The sequence below is a fragment of the Corvus hawaiiensis genome, chromosome 23, assembly GCF_020740725.1.
Source record: "Corvus hawaiiensis isolate bCorHaw1 chromosome 23, bCorHaw1.pri.cur, whole genome shotgun sequence".
Classification (NCBI taxonomy): domain Eukaryota; kingdom Metazoa; phylum Chordata; class Aves; order Passeriformes; family Corvidae; genus Corvus; species Corvus hawaiiensis.
Window position 1 is genome coordinate 6248595 of NC_063235.1, and position 16348 is coordinate 6264942.

The following is a 16348-nucleotide window of genomic DNA, read 5'->3' on the forward strand; positions in this document are numbered from 1 at the left end:
TGCTTTCAGGTGAAAGCTGCCAAAGAGCTGGAGGAGAACAGCAATAAGATCGACTCCCTTTTGAACTGGGTGGCGTCGCTGGAGCAGAAGGGAGAGCTCCCGGAGTACAGACCACACCCTGTCAGTGCAGGGACAGGGACACAGGCAGGAAAAAGCCCTGGGGATGTCCCTGACGGCCACGCTGTGGGAGCAGACAGTGCTGCTGAGAGCCTGGACGAGCAGTTCGAGAGGCTGAAGGTCAGAACTGACACCTTGTCCCAGCCAAAGCCTTCTGCCCCACGCACTGACCCTGGTGTTAGCTGGGTCTGGTCTCTGGAACATGTGATTAATGGGATTAAACACACTCCATATGGGAGGCTCGGGAAGTCCCTGCCTGGCTTCCTGCAGGACATGCAGAATGTGTGGTGGGCGTGTGCCATGGCAAGGTAAAATCAGGGTCCAGAAGGTGCCCGTGGTGGCCAGAGAAGGGGTCATTCTTTGCTGGGCAGAGCTCCTGTAGCCCATCCTGGGATGTTCCCAGTTTTCCCCACCTTGCTGTTGCTTTGTCACAGCATCGTGTAAAGGTTTGGGTTGGAAAGGACCTCAAAGATCATCTCCTTCCACCCCTGCCATGGGCAGGGACACCTTCCACTATCCCAGCTTGCTCCAGCCTGGCCTTGAACACTTCCAGGAATGGGACAGCCTCAAGTTTTGGGGGATGAAGTCTCAGTCGTGCGCATGGTGGGCACAGACCCTCAGTCCCGAGCCTCACCTTTACTCCCTGCATCTTTCAGGCGCAGCACCAGGAGCTGCTGTCGCAGCAGCAGGACGTCATCCTGGCCACGCAGTCAGCACAGGCTTTCCTGGACAAGCACGGCCACAGCCTGGCCGGGGAGGAGCGGGAGCGGCTGCAGGCGCAGCTGGCCGAGCTCAGGGACCAGTACTCGGCGTCGCTGTCGCGGTCGGAGACGCGGCTGAAGCGGGTGCAGCTCCTGCGGGAGGAGCTCCAGAAGTTCCTGCGGGATCACGGCGAGTTCGAGGCCTGGCTGGAGCAGGCGGAGCAGGACCTGCAGGGGATGTACGAGGGGGACGGCGACCCTGCCTCCCTCCGGCAGCTGCTCCTGCGCCAGGGGAGCTTCTCGGAGGACGTGATCTCCCACAAGGGCGACCTGCGCTTCGTCACCATGTCGGGGCAGAAGTTTCTGGAGGGGGATGCTGCGGACGCTGAATCCCAGCTGTTGATGTCCAGGAGTGTGGTCAAGAGCAAGCTGGAGGACGCCACGCAGAGATACACCACGCTGCACTCCAGGGTACGGGAAGGGCTGGGAGCTGGACCCTGGGTGCTCTTTTCCTCCTGTGCTGCAGGGATGGCACAGGGATATTTCTCCCTGCTGCCTGCCTGGACTTCCAGGACATTTATAGATTGTAGGACAAGGATTGTCTTCTTCGAGGCTTGGGCAACACCTTTGTCTTGCTGTTGGTCTGCTGGTAATTCATTTAGCCTGTGGCAAGATGGATTTTTTAGAAACTGATTCCTGTGCCTTTCCCACGGGTTGCTCAGCGCTTGTGTGCATCCCTGTCACGTCTCCTTGCTCCTTTGCAGTGCTCCAAGCTGGGCTCCCACCTGAACACCCTGCTGGATCACTACCAGCAGTTCCAGGAGGTGGCAGAGTCTCTCAGGACGTGGCTGCAGGAGAGTGAAGCTGCCCTGGGGAAGCTGCTCTCCGAGACGGTTTCATCCGATCTGGCCGTGCTGCAGAAGCAGCTCGCCAGCACCAAGGTACAGGGACCTCAGGGGATCTCCTGGGAAGCACTGGAGCCTGGATGGGAATTTGGCTGCTCTGAGCAGTCAACAGCAGGGAGGAGACTTGAGCCATTGGGGTTTTTTTTTTTTTGCTGGTTGAGGGCAAAGATGCACCTGCAGAGGCAGCTGCAAGTCAGGTGGGGTCAAACTTCTGGGAGAGGTGCTCGGAGTAAGGAGCTGCAGTCATGGACACCCCAGAGGGACCCAGAGGGGGACACTCCTCCCCCATGAGGGTGACTGAGCACTGGGACAGCCCAAACCAGTTCTGATCCAGCTCTGCCTGCAAAGAGGGGGTAGATTTTTCCATCGTTTCCTAATGATTTAGTGATGAAGTGCAGAGGATCCCTCAGAGGGTGTAAATGGAGCCCTGAGCTTCCCGAGTGTGGGAATCCTGCCTGTGACCTGTGCCTGATTTTGGCTGGTCTTGTGTGAAAACAGCAACTGCAGGGAGACCTGGCTGAGCACCAGGTGCCAGTGGAGAAGCTCCAGAAGGCAGCTCGGTCCCTGCTGGACATCCAAGGGGAGCCGGCCCCGGACCACGGCCACATTCAGGAAACAACAGGTACAGAGCAAAGCAGCTGCCAGTGTTGGCAGGGAGGGTTGGGGGGAGGGAAAACAAGCCAAGGAGGAGGCAAAGATAAGTCACTTTTGGGGGGATGTGAGGGTAAACACATGGCAGTGTGTCCTCAGGGCATGTGTTTGCATGTGGGGAGGGATGTGGCCGCTTGCGTCGTGTCCCCTGTCTCGCTGCTGAGTTTGGGGACAGGGATTTGTCATCTCTGAGAGTTTTGGGGGAGCCAAAAGCGACCCTCGCTGCTCTCTGAGCACTTGGAGCTCTGTGCCACTGAGTCTCCTCTGCGCTGAACCCTGCAGATGCCATCGTGAGCCGCTTCCAGAGCCTCTCCCAGCAGATGTCCGAGCGCTCGGACCTGCTGCAGAAATCCATCGCCCAGTCCCAGAGCGTCCAGGAGAGCCTGGAGAGCCTCCTCCAGTCGGTGGCTGAGATTGAGAAGAACCTGGAGAGGGACCAGCCAGCCGTGCTCTCCTCTGCCTCCATCCAGGACTCGCTCGCCACGAGCGTGGTAAGGCCGGGCCCGGCTCCCTCACCCCGAGCAGCCCAGAGCAGCACCTGCACCGTGCAGGGGTTGGTGGGGTTTCACTGCTGAGCTCTGAAAGCACCAAAAAAATCCCTTAAAAAGGAATATGAGCAGAACCTTTTATTTTCATAGAGTCACAGAATGGTTTGGGTGGGAAGGGACCTTAAGGATCAGCCAGTCCCAACCCTTGCCGTGGGCAGGGACACCTTCCACTGTCCCAGGTTGCTTAGAGCCTTGTACAATCCTTGGGCATATCCAAGGATGGGGAAGCTCCAGCATCTCTGGGCAACCTGTGCCAGGTCACAGACTTGTTGAAAATCTCCTTTTTCCTTTGCTAACAAGGGAAAAGCAGAGCGTGTTGGGAAGGTCAGAAAGGAAAGGAAAACCGGCATATAAAATGATTTTTTCCCAGCTCTGCTTGTCTCAACGCACCTGCTGCTGCTCCCAGGGGCAGCCCAGTTAGTTTTGCTCAAGAACCTGCCTTAAAAAGCCCCTCCCTCTCCTCATGTGCTCCCCACAGAAGCTGAAGCAGGACATTGCCCGGCAGAAGAGCTGCCTGGAAGCCACCCGGGAGATGGTGACACGGTTCATAGAGGCCGCCGACAGCCCCGCGGCCTCTGCCCTGCAGGACAAGCTGGCCCAGGTGACAGAGCACTTTGGGAGGCTGTGCCAGCAGCAGCAGGAGCGGGAGGACGCCCTCAAGGGCCTCCTCCCCAAGGTGGAGCAGTACGAGCAGCTCTCGGAGAAGCTGCAGCAGTTCACGGAGAGCAGGACGCGGATGTTGGCGTCCGGGAATCAGCCGGACCGGGACATCGCCCACTTCTCCCAGCACATCCAGGTGAGGCTCTGGGGGAGAAGGTTCTGCCTGCACCGGGTTCCTGAGGCAGGATCCAGCTGGATCAGGCAGTTCCCAGCTGTGGGAGAAGGGGATGGCATTTCCCAGGAGCCAGGGTGGTTTTCAGATGGGATCTGTGGCCAGGCTTTTAGGACCCAGTCCAAAAGGAGCAGGATTTTACCAATTCAAGACTCCATGGGGTCTTTAAACAGCAAAATACCCCTGTGCTGGCAGTGAGGGCCGTGTGGGATGTGACAGAGACCTTGGAGGCCTTAGAGCCAGAAAATCATGGAAGGGACCTTAAAGATTGTCTCGTCCCAAGCCCCCTCTCAGGGGCAGGGACACTTTCCCTGGGACACCTTCACAAGACCAGCTGGCTCAGGGTTGCCTTGGACACTTTCAGGGGTGCTGTGGGCTGTGGTGGCTGTGCAGGATTCCTCCCTCTGGCTTCCCACAAGCGTTCTGCTGCAGGGGGTGGTTCATCTGCAGCCTCAGAAATGCTCCAAGGTGACACCAAACCAGACGCCTGTGCTGTGGGAGGGCTTGATTTGGCTTGGTCTAGGCCCCCCCATCCCATCCCATCCCATCCCAGAGACCAGCACTGGGGAAAGTGGGATTTGCCCCTGCAGCTGCTCGAAGTATTTGCTGAGCTGGAGCTGGAGGAGCAGCTGGGAGCGAGCTATGCCCAGCATTTGATGCTGGTGCCACGTGTGGCACTGCCCACAGAGGGTCTCCCCAGCTCACCAGGACGTGGCACTGTCCAGTTCATCCCCTCTGCTGCTGGGGAACGTGGTCAGTATCCCCCATTGCTCTTGGCAGGAGCTGAATTCGGAGATGAGGCAGCACCAGGAGGACCTGGCCACCCTGGAGCACCTGGCTGAGGAGCTGAGCTCCTGTGGCTTCTCCCCCAGTGCCTTCCAGCAGCAGGAGAAGCTGCAGAGCCTGAAGAAAGATTTCCTGCAGCTGCAAAAGGTGGCAAAAGACAGGTGAGCCCCAGGGAGGGGAGCTTGGCGGTGGCTTCATGGTCTGAGCAGGACCCTGTGGAGATCTCCTTTCCGAGGAGGGGGGGGCATGAGCCAACTCTTCCTGCCACCCTCCTCCCACGCCAGGATCCTGAGGCAGCTCTGCTCCAGCTGACGCTTTAAAAAAAGCCTTGCCTGGGGGCGTTGTGAAAAATTCCTGGTGCTGCAGGAGCCGGCGCTCTGCGTTTCCCAGCTCCCGGCGTGTGGGCTGCTCCACCCCAGAGCATCCTGCTGGGTGCTGGGGAGGATCAGGAGTGAGGCTGACAGCAGAGCAGGCCTGTTCCTGGAGTCCCCTGAAATGGGGTAAAAAGGGAGCTTGAGCAGGGTCAGAGCAGCAGCATCCCCGGGGGTCACACCTCCCCGGCTGTGTCCCCAAAATCCCTGCGGAGTGCAGGGAGGGTGGTGGGGAAAAGCAGATGAAACTCCCAATAATCCCCTGTAATTCAGAGCCCTGCAGGCTGCTCGCAGCTGCATCAGGACTCCCATCCAGGGGCTGCCTTGTTCCTCCAGGATGGGCTCAATGGATGGAGCTGTGGCCAGGGAGGAAGGGGCAGCACAGCCTGGGCTCCCCCGGGATGCAGCTGCCCGGGGGGACATGGCATGAATGAGCCCTGTCTTCCCAAAAGTGGCGCTTTTCCCAGGACAAAGAGCCTGGGCAGGTTGGCAGTGATGGTCCTGTGGCTGTTGGCCACCACTGGGGTGCCCAAAAGTGCCACCAGGCAGGATTTGAGGGGGTCAGCAGCAGTGAGGGGCTGGCAGTGGGTGCACCCCGTTTTGGCTGGCGCTGCCTGCGCTGTTCCCAGGCAATATCTAATAATAATAATAATAATAATAATAATAATAATAATAATAATAATGGCTCCTAGAGAGAAGCATGCTGCATTCAAGAGGGGGTAATTACAAGGCAGAGCACAAGCTCTGACTCTCTGAAACCTTTTCACTCCCAGAGAAAAGGATGCGTCGTCCTGCCAGGAGCAACTGGATGAGTTTCGAAATCTGGTTGGCGCCGTGAGGAAGTGGCTGAGGGAGAGCGAAGGCAAAATTCCGCCTGCTGAGACCTCCCTGGGCACCCAAGAGCTGCAGCAGCGCAGGCAGCAGATCCAGGTGGGCCAAGGGAGCTGGAATCAGGCTGGGAAAGCGTGGAAATGCTGGAATGTGAAACAAATCCCAAGAAGCAGAGGCCTGGGAGGTGGTTTACGGTCTCAGGAATCCTCAGCGCGCATCCAGTGGCTTGCAGAGAAAGGAGCAGCCTGAAGGTTTCCTTGGGCACTGCCTGGTTTCCTGTCACTCCCTCTGCCTGCTCTGGGAGGGATTTGGGAGTGGGAGACCCGAGCACACTCGTTTTTGCCGAGTGTTTCCCGTGGTGGATGTGGAAGGTGGCCTCCTGTCACCCGAGCCCCCACTCCTCTCCAGCGCAGGGATGTGACAAATTCGGGATGTGCCGAGGGGTTGACTCAGAGGCAGAGCAGCTCTGCTGAGTCACCCGCAGCCCTCGCAGCCCTCAGCACCCGGAATGCCGCGGGATTGGGCTCAGCCGGGCTGGGCTCCACCAGGAGGGGGAGGAGGGATGTCCCCGGAATGGTGGGAGGGAGGGAGAAGGTTTCCTTCAACAGACCCATTAGTTGGGAAGAGCCTTTCACTCTTTGATTCCCCCCTGGCAAAAAATAGACGTTTCACACCCACCTGCCTGCTGCAGCCGTGAGCTGGCTCCCTGGGCACCGTGTCCCGGTGTCACTGTGTCATCGCAGAGGGGACAGGCGAGGAAGGAAGGGCTGTGGCAGGGCAAGGGTGACCCCCAATCCCAACCTTTGCTCTTGAGCAGGATCTCCTGGAGGAATGGAAGGGGAAGGGCGCCCAGGTGGAGGAGATTGGCCGCAGAGGGACCCTCCTGGAGAACCTGATCGTGGAGATTACGGCCCCCAACACCCCGCCCAAGGCAGGTGAGTTGTGGCCTGCTCTCCTGAGGACACCTCTGCTGCCACCACTGCATCTTCTCGGAGCCTGCCTCGAGCCAAAAATGGGGTTATTTCCCCCTTTTAACCGAATTCAGAGGGGCTGTGGTGATCTGAGTATCGTGGGGCTCAGCCCAGTGGTTGAGTCGCTGGCGCTCATTGCATTAATGCATCAGCCTAACTTGGCTTAATTAGTTGTAGCCTAACGAGGTCCGAATTGGCCTGCGTTTGCTGTGGGGACACAGATCACTGCTCTGATGGAGCTTGGGAGCTTGTGGAGGTGGCTCCTGCTCTTTCCTGGTGATGTTTTTCAGCCTCCTGAGGGCTGGAGTGTTTTAATCAAGCCCTAGCCTTTGGGCTTCGTATCTGGATGACATTTGGGGCTGCGAGAGTCAGATGTGATTTACTGGTCTCCTTTTTGGCTTCAAGTCTGTGAAGCAATGAGATTATGTCTGGTTCGTTTGGAAACCAGCTCAAAGATGTCTTCCAGCTTGTGAGAACAAGTCCCTGGACTCTCATCGCTGATGGGAATTTATGGGAATTTATGGTCTGGATGTGTTTGTCAGGATTAAGTTTGTGAGCAGTTCTTTGGGAAACCATCAGGAGAAGTGAGGAGAGGCTTGTGGGTGCCCACAGGTGCAGCCCCTTCTGTCCATGAAAGCTTTAGAATACGTGGTTAGAAAAGAGAGACTTGCCTGAAAATCAAGGATCTTCCTTTGGCTGTGACATCTGGTGCCCAGGGAAGGGCCACTGGTGCATCCTGCATCTCTGGGCAAAGAGAGCATGTCCACAGGGCTGGTTGAATAGTTTCATCCCATGAACAAAGGAGGATGTGGGGGAGTTAATCCCTTCAGAGAAGGCATTCAGCAGTTTTATTGGGTATCATTCACAGAATCATGCTCAGGGTAGCAGCAGAAGTGGCCTGCGGTCCCCAGTATTGCAGCCCAAGCAGGAGCCACATCCACCCCGGTGTCTGGGTGATGTTGGGATGCTGGGGAAGCTGCCCACCTCCAGAAGCTTCAGCTTCAGCAGGAAAGTGAGGGGAGCAGCAGGAGGAGAGATAAAGGGACTCCAAACCGAATTAATGCCAGTGCTGGGCAGGCGGGCGGTGGAGACGCTGCGTCGGTGCTCGGTGGTCCCTGTCATGCAGCAGCCATTCCTCACTTGCTGTCTGCATCCCTAACACTTCTGTCTCATCCCTCTTGTCCCTCTTGTCCCCATCCCCTCTGCCCAGGTGCCACTCTGCCTGCTCCAGGAGGCTCAGGAGGCAGCGTGAACGGGTACCACACGTGCAAAGGTGAGCTCGCTGTCAGCGCCGCCGAGCCACGTCCCTTTTTTGTCCGTGCACTTCCATTCCCTGGGAATACAAACCTCAGTGTGACACCGTCAGCACCCCGGTAGAAGGGAAGTGAGCTTGGCAATGGGTTGGGAATTCTCAGCTGCGGCGATGGAGGGTGGAGGTCAGGCTGAAGGACAGAGAGGGGCAGCCTTGGGGAGCGACAGCACCCTGACACCTCGTCAGGTGGTGTTAGGAGCTGATAAATGGGAGATCATTTTAAGGCCTGCAATTAAATTTATTGCTTCTGCGGGATTATAACGGCATCCAGCCCTCCAGTTTGAAGAGCAATTTTAATTATTGCCCCTTATCTGCTGTTAGTTTGCCGGTTCAGCGAGACAATAGGTGCATAAAAATGGCTTTATACCTCGGTGCCAAATTATTTAACCTTGTATTAGCAGTGGCTTTATCAAAGGGGGGCTCAGCTTGCACCAGGCTCACAAACAGAGAGGCATTTGCTTTGTTTGTAAACTGTCAAAGGGCATAGGGGGGACAAGTGGAAAATCCCCCGTGGCAGGAGAGGTGAGGATGATGCGATGTCACTCCACAGACAGACGGACGGAGCATGGCCTCTTGCTCCTCATCTCTGCTGTCTGTGGCTGCCTGGGGCTAGGTTAGAACCTGATAATCTGAGGTGGAGAACGTGGGCAGTGGTGCTGACCCCGGGCTGGATTTTGGGCGCAGATCTGACGGAGATCCAGTGCGACGTGTCGGACGTGAGCCGGCGGTACCAGGCGCTGGGCGCGGCGCTGCGGGAGCGCCAGCAGCAGCTCTCGGCCATGCTGGACAGGATGCAGGAGGTGCAGGAGGAGGCCAGCTCCATGCTCAAGTGGCTGGAGTCCAAGGAACGGACGCTGTCGGAGCTGGACGCCTCCTCCTCGCCCACCAAGACGGAGACGATGAGAGCCCAGGCTGAGCACAACAAGGTGATTTCTCTTCGCGACTTTCTGGGATCATAGGATCACAAAGTGGCCCTTGGAGATCATGCAGTTGCACCCCTCTGCCATGCATCTCCCAAAGGATCCCAGAGATGTGCTTTACTGCACAGGATTAGTCACAAGGGTTTACCCTGAGTTAAAGAAGGGCATTCCCAGATCAGGAATTCCAGGCAGATCCATGGAGCAGCAGCCCCAAGTTCCCCTTTGCTTTTAGACCTGTTGCTGTCAGGCTGGGGGAAAAGGAGATAATTTGGAGCCCTTGCTGCTGGGCCACTCCAGCTTCTCCTGGAAAGCAATTCCCAGCCTTTCCCTGCCCTTGCAGCCAAGTTAGTTCACACTATTGCTAACAAATTGATATCATTAAAGAGCAAAGAAGAGGAATTGTCCAGCTCCAGCTTGTAGCTGCTTTTCCATTCCTACTCGGTGATTCTTTCGCCCCATATCTGAGGAAGTTCAAATCATTCTTTTCCAGGCATTTCTGGCTGAATTGGAACAGAATTCTGGGAAGATCCAGAAGGTAAAGGAAGCACTTTCTGGCTTGCTGGAGAAATATCCAGATTCTCCGGAAGCAGCGAACTGGAAGAAGATGCAGGAAGACCTGAGTAAGTGCCTGAAGCACTTAATGAGGCTTCTGTCTGCAAACATCACGTTAGACGTGGTTCAGGAGTGTGGGGCGATCCCAAAGTCACGCTAGAGCAGAGTCACTTCTAATTAAAATTCAGTAAATAGCAAACCTATCTCCGAGCTGTCTGGTGTGGAAGGTGTTCCTGAGATGAGCCCTGTCGTGATTAATGAAATCTCTGTGATGGATGTGGATTTTGAAGACTTGCCTCCTTAAATTGCTCCTTAAAAAAATAAAAAGGGGGCGGGGGTGAAAATGTGTTAGAGGCACGGGTTGATTATTTTGATTAAAAGCTTCACTGCTTGATATAAAATTCTAATCATTAGTGAGGCTATCCTAGGTAATTAAGTGTTGACTAAACAAGGCTGTGTGTTCAAAAAGAAGCCCAGAGATTCTCTTCTTTGAAATAGCAGGAGCCTGTTGATGGAGTTGTCCGTCCAGGAGATCTGAGTGTGCTGTGTGAGGACAGGTACACACGAGAGTATCCTCATTTATCGGGCCAGGGATGTGAGATGGCTCACCCAAGGTCAGAGCAGCTCACAGCAGTAGTGACTAGAGCACAGAAATCCTGCTTGCAAGGCTTTATTTCCTAGGAGCTTCCAGACCACGTAGCCACTAGATTTGGGTAATGGCTTAGGAGATGGAGAGTGGATAGAGCCACGCTAGTTTGATTGGAAAACAGAGGAGACTTCCCCTCGGGAGAACCGTGGGGAGGGGAAAACAACCTTGGTGATGGAGGGGTGGGCAGGCCAGGGGCTTGATGCCAGCCAACAAGAGGTGGTGCTTCAGATTGCAGGTGGGAGAGGGCCAGCCAGGCCACGGCGGCGCGGCAGCAGAAGCTGGAGGAGTCGGCCACTCAGCTGGCCACGTTCCAGGCGGCCGAGGCCCAGCTGCGGCCCTGGCTCATGGAGAAGGAGCTGATGATGAGCGTGCTGGGCCCCCTCTCCATCGACCCCAACATGCTCAACGCTCAGAAGCAGCAGGTGCAGGTGAGAGGGGTTTGTGTCTTCACGGTGGGCTCGGGATGGAGGGGAGTGTCTCGCCCAGAGTGGTGTGGAAGGTCGTGCTTGCCTTGCGAGCGCTTTGGCGTGCCGTGAGTGTTCAGAGACCTCGTGGCTCCTCTTCCAAGTCCTCCAAACCCCGCTGAGCCCAGACTGCTGTGAGTAACTTGAAAAGGGTGCAGTGCTCAGCTCCCTTCCCGCACTGGATTGACTCACCAGTGAATCACTTGGCCTCTCCTGGAGAGTGAAATTGCTTTAAACAAGGCCTGCGCTGACGCTCTGCAGGACTTGCTAATGCTGCCCCTCTGCCTGCCAGCCTGGCCCTTCCATTCCTCCTGCTTCCACATCCTAACATGGCTGTAACCAGCCACATCACGGAGCTAAAATAAAAAGCCCCAGTGGAGATAATCAGATTTCCATCTCATCTAAGTGGTTTATGCTACATTACGAGACAAATAAGAGAGAGAGAGAAAAGTCCTGGAGTCGCAGACCCCTCCCAGCTTTTTAACTTCCAAGGTCACAGTAAATCTTGGGCTACCCAGCCCAACTGCTGTCCCACCCCAAGGCCTGTTCCTGCTGATTCCATGGGCTGGATAAAGCCCCTGGAGCTCTGCTTTGTTTTGACTGTGTGTACTCGGAGCTGTCAGTTTTATGCAAACATTTTAATGTTGTTTCTGTTCCAGTTTATGCTGAAGGAATTCGAAGCTCGCCGACAACAGCACGAGCAGCTCAACCAGGCAGCTCAGAGCATCCTGACTGGCCCTGGAGATGTTTCTCCATCCACCAGCCAGGTGCGGGATGAGCTCCAAGGGGTCAACCAGAAATGGTCCGAGCTCACGGAGCGCCTCAACTCCCGCTCCAGCCAGATCGACCAAGCCATAGTAAAGAGCACCCAGTACCAGGAGCTTCTCCAGGGCCTCTCAGAGAAGGTGAAGGCTGTTGGGCAGCGCCTGAGCAGCCAGTCTGCCATCAGCACCCAGCCTGATGCTGTCAAACAGCAGCTGGAGGAGACCAGTGAGATCCGCTCGGACCTGGAGCAGCTGGAGGAGGAGATCTCAGAGGCTCAGACCCTCTGTGATGACCTCTCCATCCTCATTGGGGAGCAGTACCTCAAAGATGAGCTGAGGAAACGTCTGGAGACGGTGGCACTGCCCCTCAAAGGGCTGGAAGATCTGGCAGGTGAGATAGAGGAGAGGTTGCTTAAGAGATGTTGGGATGTCGAGCTCCATCCCTGCTCTTTGCCAAAGGGCTCTCCCATCACTGGGTTTATAAAAATAATAGGGGAAGCACCATTTATCCCTTTTTAGGGTTCTTCATGGGTGTTTTATGTGGGACCAAGCATGGGAGAGCTCAAACTCCAGGAATACCTGAGCCTGGAGAGGGAGCAGAGGTGTTTAGCCCCACTGATGTGGCTCCTCAACAAGCAGGGGTGGCACGTGCTTGGGAAAAAAAAACCCCAGGTTCCTAAATCCATACTGGGGCATGGAGAAGCCCCAGTGGTCATCCTCTGGTCTTGGGATGCATCTTCTGGTTTCTCAGAGGTTACGTTTAGAGACCAGTCCGGAGAGCTGAGACTTCTGCATCATCACTGCCTCTTACTACTTAAGAAATTTATGAATCAGTGAGCAAAGAGGGCTGGTGATGCAATGGAAAGCTCCTTCCTGTTAATCAAAACACAGTTGGTGCATCTGAGATGATTTTAAATAATTGCACTTCGCTTATTTGATTTGAGCTTAATTGTCGCCTTCTAATCTCATTCCCGTTCCAGCCGACCGGATGAACCGACTGCAGACTGCACTCGCGAGTTCCCAGCAGTTCCAGCACATGTTTGATGAACTTAGGACCTGGCTGGATGACAAAAGGTGCCAGCAAGCCCAGAGCCAACCGATTTCTGCTAAACTGGAGAGGCTGCAGAGCCAAATCCAGGAGCAAGAAGAGTTCCAGAAGAGCCTCAACCAACACAGCGGCTCCTACGAGATGATTGTGGCCGAGGGAGAATCTTTGCTGCTCTCGGTCCAGCCTGGGGAGGAGAAGACCACTCTGCAGAACCAGCTGGTCAGCCTGAAAACACACTGGGAGGAGCTCAGCAAGCAGGCTGCTGACAGACACTCCAAGCTCAAGGACTGCTTGCAGAAGGCTCAGAAGTACCAGCGGCACGCGGAGGATCTCCTGCCTTGGGTGGAGGACTGCAAGGCAAGGATGGCAGAGCTGGAGGTAACCCTGGATCCAGTGCAGCTGGAGGCCACTCTTCTGAGGTCAAAGGCCATGCTGAGCGATGTGGAGAAGCGCCGGTCCCTGCTGGAGATGCTCAACAGCGCTGCCGACATCCTGATTGACGCTTCCCAAACCGACGAGGACGACATCCGGGATGAGAAGGCCGGCATCAACCAGAAGATGGATGCCATCACAGAAGAGCTGCAAACCAAGACTGGCTCCATTGAAGAAATGTCCCAGAGGCTCAAGGAGTTCCAGGAGAGCTTCAAGAACATCGAGAAGAAGCTGGAAGGGGCGAAGCACCAGCTGGAGATCTACGATGCCCTGGGGCCACAAGCCTGCAGCAACAAGAATTTGGAGAAGCTCAGGGCACAGCAGGAGGTGCTGCAGGCCCTGGAGCCACAAGTGGATTATCTGAAAAACCTCACTCAAGGTCTGATAGAAGATGCTCCAGACGGATCTGACTGCTCCCAGCTCTTAAGCCAAGCTGAGGTGGCTCAGCAGGACTTCAAGGCTGTGAAGCAGAAAGTCAATGACTGCTGTGCACTCATGGAAAACAAGCTGGAAGGGATCGGCCAGTTCAACAGCAGGGTCAGGGAGATGTTCTCCCAGCTGGCAGACCTGGATGATGAGCTGGACAGCATGGGCCCCATAGGGAGGGACTCTGACAGCCTCCAGTCCCAGGCCGAGGACGTCCGCGCCTTCCTGGGCAAGCTCCACCAGCTGAGATCCGACATCGAATCCTCCGAGAGCGAGTGCAAGAAGATGCTGGAGGACGAGGGCAGCCCTGACTTGCTGGGGCTGAAGCGGGAGCTGGAGACACTGAGCAAGCAGTGCAGCAAGCTGACAGAGAGGGGCAGGAACCGGCAGGAGCAGGTGGAGACGACGCTGTCCCGCGTCGAGGACTTCTACAGCCGCCTGAAGGAGCTGAGCCACATGACCACGGCGGCCGAGGAGAACGAGGCCTTGCAGTGGGTGGTGGGGACAGAGGTGGAAACCATCAACCAGCAGCTGGCAGACTTCAAGGTCAGTTTGATTCCATGGCGGTTTTGGTTTTTCTTTAAAGTGGGGTTCGGCGCTTGAAGGTGGTGTGGTTTTTTGTGGGCTTCAAGCCATGGCGTCTTCGTTGTTTGTTGCTGTGATGTGAGTGGGTTTGCAGTGAAATATCCTTGCTCTGGAGGGTGTGAAATCCTGCTGGTGGACTTGATACTCTGTGGTGAAAAGGTGTGGAAAGATTTTGGGGTTGGGCAGGAAAATCCCTGTTCTCCTGGTGATGTGTGATGTTGGCGTGCCAGCACCTCGTGGGCTGGTAGAGGTGGGTGGCATTTAGATTTTGGGGGAGGAAAGGAGGGGTTTGAGTCTGTCTGAGCTGTGAATTTAAGAGTGTAGTCCAGATCAGATCATCCTGTGGGTCTGCCTCTGCCTGGCCCCCCACTCCTGCTTGCTGTTCGCTCCATCTGGGTCACCTATTGCGTCCATTTTGGGATCCTTGGGTACAAAAAGAGCCACAGATAAACTGTGAGACGAGGAGTGTGCCCAGGGAGTAAAACCAAGGTGAAGTTTTATGTGGGCTGTTCACATTTCCAGCAAGGAGCTGATGGAGACCATCAAGACTTGAGAGAGGGAAGAGTGTGAGTGTGTTTGATGCGTTTCCATACAGTGTTATGGTGTCGGGTCATGCTGTTACACTACATTAATTACATTAATACGGCTCAGAAGTTCTCTTGCTGTGAAACTTCTATTCCTGATGTGCTCAGGAGCTGATGATTGGGCTGATTTACATCTGGCTGCTCGTTTCCTGGTGTTAATGGGGGGGCGGGAGGGAGAAGCAGTTTTACAGCCATTTACTTTTCATCTCATGGCTAATTGATCCCGTTCCACCGCTTGAGCAGCTGTGTGAAACCTTCACCAGGACAAGGTGTTTCTGGTTTTGGGGGATGCCTATCCAAAAAAACCCCCTGGAATTGTATTTGTGGGACAAACTCAACCTCACCTGATGGTGTTGCTTGTGTCGGGCAGTTTGCTTTGAGCAAAGATGGGAAGGATTTAAATTCATCATTAAACACCACAGAGTCACTTGGAACAAATATATCCAGAAAGGAGTTTTTAGTCCTTAAAATCAGTGAACGTTTCCTGCAGAGCAAGGGATTATTCCCAGCTGAGTAGCTCTCATTAGGAACAATGACAAAACCCAGACTGGGCAGGAGCAGCTTAACCCACCGTGGGCTTTGCACATGGTCCACAGCTCAGTGACCTTGAGGATGACCCTTCAAGGCATGGGTGACCCGAGCTGAGGGGGTTTGGGGGTCTGAGGTGTCCTTACCAGGAGTCATTCGTTGGCCATCGAGGCCACGCGGTGCAGCTGGGGCCTCTGTGGGTGGGAAAGTGAAAGTTGCAGCTGTGGTGGGAAGGTTTTGGCTGGGAACGAAATGGGGGAGAAGCACGAGGGGTGGATGGAGCAATCGTGGTTACAGCAGCATTCCTTCATTCCTCCATTCCTCCTTTCCCCCTTTCCTCCATTCCTGCCGTGCACGGTTCATCCCGGGAACGGGGATTTTTGCACAAATCCCAAAGCTGATCTTGGCAAAGCTTCGCCTTCTGGTCCTCTCTAAGAGAAATACAACCCCAGATCCCGATCTGCACGTGGAAGGGCATCAGCAGGGCCTGGAGGGAGAGCTGTGGAAAAGCCTGGCTCGTGCTCTGTGGGGAGCTCGGGGGGCTTCTCTTGGTTGCGCCAGGCTTTTGTTTCCCAATAAATTCTCTCTCTAAGACAATATCACACCTCTTGCCCTCCTTGGATTGCAAACCAGGGGCGTGCCCGGAGCGTCCTGGTGGAGCAGAGGAGCTCCTCATCCTGGCAGTGCTCCGGGGGGAGGATGGAGTGACGGACGGGGTGACGGATGGGGTGACGGGGGCTCTCCGGGAGCGGTCGCGCTCTGTCTGTCCAGAAGGCTCAAATGCAGGCAGATATTATGTCTTAAGGCATTAATTTTAATGAACATCTGTGTAAATGAGATGCAAATTAGGCATGGCCCCGGGGCTCCAGGCAAGTTGCCAATGGAGCCCTGACAAAGGTGGGCACTTCTGGACTCATTGTGTCCAGATTTTAATAAAGAGGATCCATTGAAGGCTCTGGTGGAGGCTGGGAACGGGTGACTTTGGAAGCAGCTTATGTTTGAAGCTTCCCGTGTATTTTTCTTTTCCCTCAAACTTGCCCCAAAAGGCCACAACCTCCTTAACTTCTGGAAAACTGCCATTCGTGCATTTCCTCTCTCCCCCCGCAGCCCCTTTCCCAGGTCACAGAGGGACTAATCCTGGCTTTGGGATGGATGAGCCCTCTCCTGCTGTAAGTTTTCCTCCTGGCTGGGTTCCTCCGAGGCGGGAGGCTGGGAAGCAGCTGTCGGATCGTGCTCAGGGGGAAGCTTTGTTTGCAGGAGCGGTTTTGGTTCAGCGAGCGGAAGCGATTTTGGGGACAGACCCTCACCAGCTTCCACGGCCATCAGGAGCCAGGAGAACGATCCAGGGTGGAGCTGGAGTACAGGGAGTGC

The 16348-nt window shown here is 55.5% G+C and overlaps 1 protein-coding gene across 31 annotated transcripts in view; it reads left to right on the forward strand.

Annotated features, from left to right (window-relative positions):
• MACF1 (microtubule actin crosslinking factor 1) overlaps positions 1 to 16348 on the forward strand; it is a 139846-nt gene that overhangs the window by 73850 nt on the left and 49648 nt on the right. For all 31 annotated transcript variants that reach the window (XM_048326803.1, XM_048326804.1, XM_048326817.1 and 28 more), the window contains 15 exons: positions 10 to 237; positions 774 to 1289; positions 1583 to 1759; positions 2222 to 2345; positions 2657 to 2865; positions 3401 to 3718; positions 4535 to 4701; positions 5685 to 5841; positions 6560 to 6677; positions 7924 to 7986; positions 8710 to 8951; positions 9436 to 9565; positions 10375 to 10574; positions 11270 to 11765; positions 12355 to 13826. In XM_048326803.1, the coding sequence (XP_048182760.1) occupies positions 10 to 237; positions 774 to 1289; positions 1583 to 1759; positions 2222 to 2345; positions 2657 to 2865; positions 3401 to 3718; positions 4535 to 4701; positions 5685 to 5841; positions 6560 to 6677; positions 7924 to 7986; positions 8710 to 8951; positions 9436 to 9565; positions 10375 to 10574; positions 11270 to 11765; positions 12355 to 13826 (4617 nt within the window). The remainder of the gene's footprint in view (positions 1 to 9; positions 238 to 773; positions 1290 to 1582; positions 1760 to 2221; positions 2346 to 2656; positions 2866 to 3400; positions 3719 to 4534; positions 4702 to 5684; positions 5842 to 6559; positions 6678 to 7923; positions 7987 to 8709; positions 8952 to 9435; positions 9566 to 10374; positions 10575 to 11269; positions 11766 to 12354; positions 13827 to 16348) is intronic.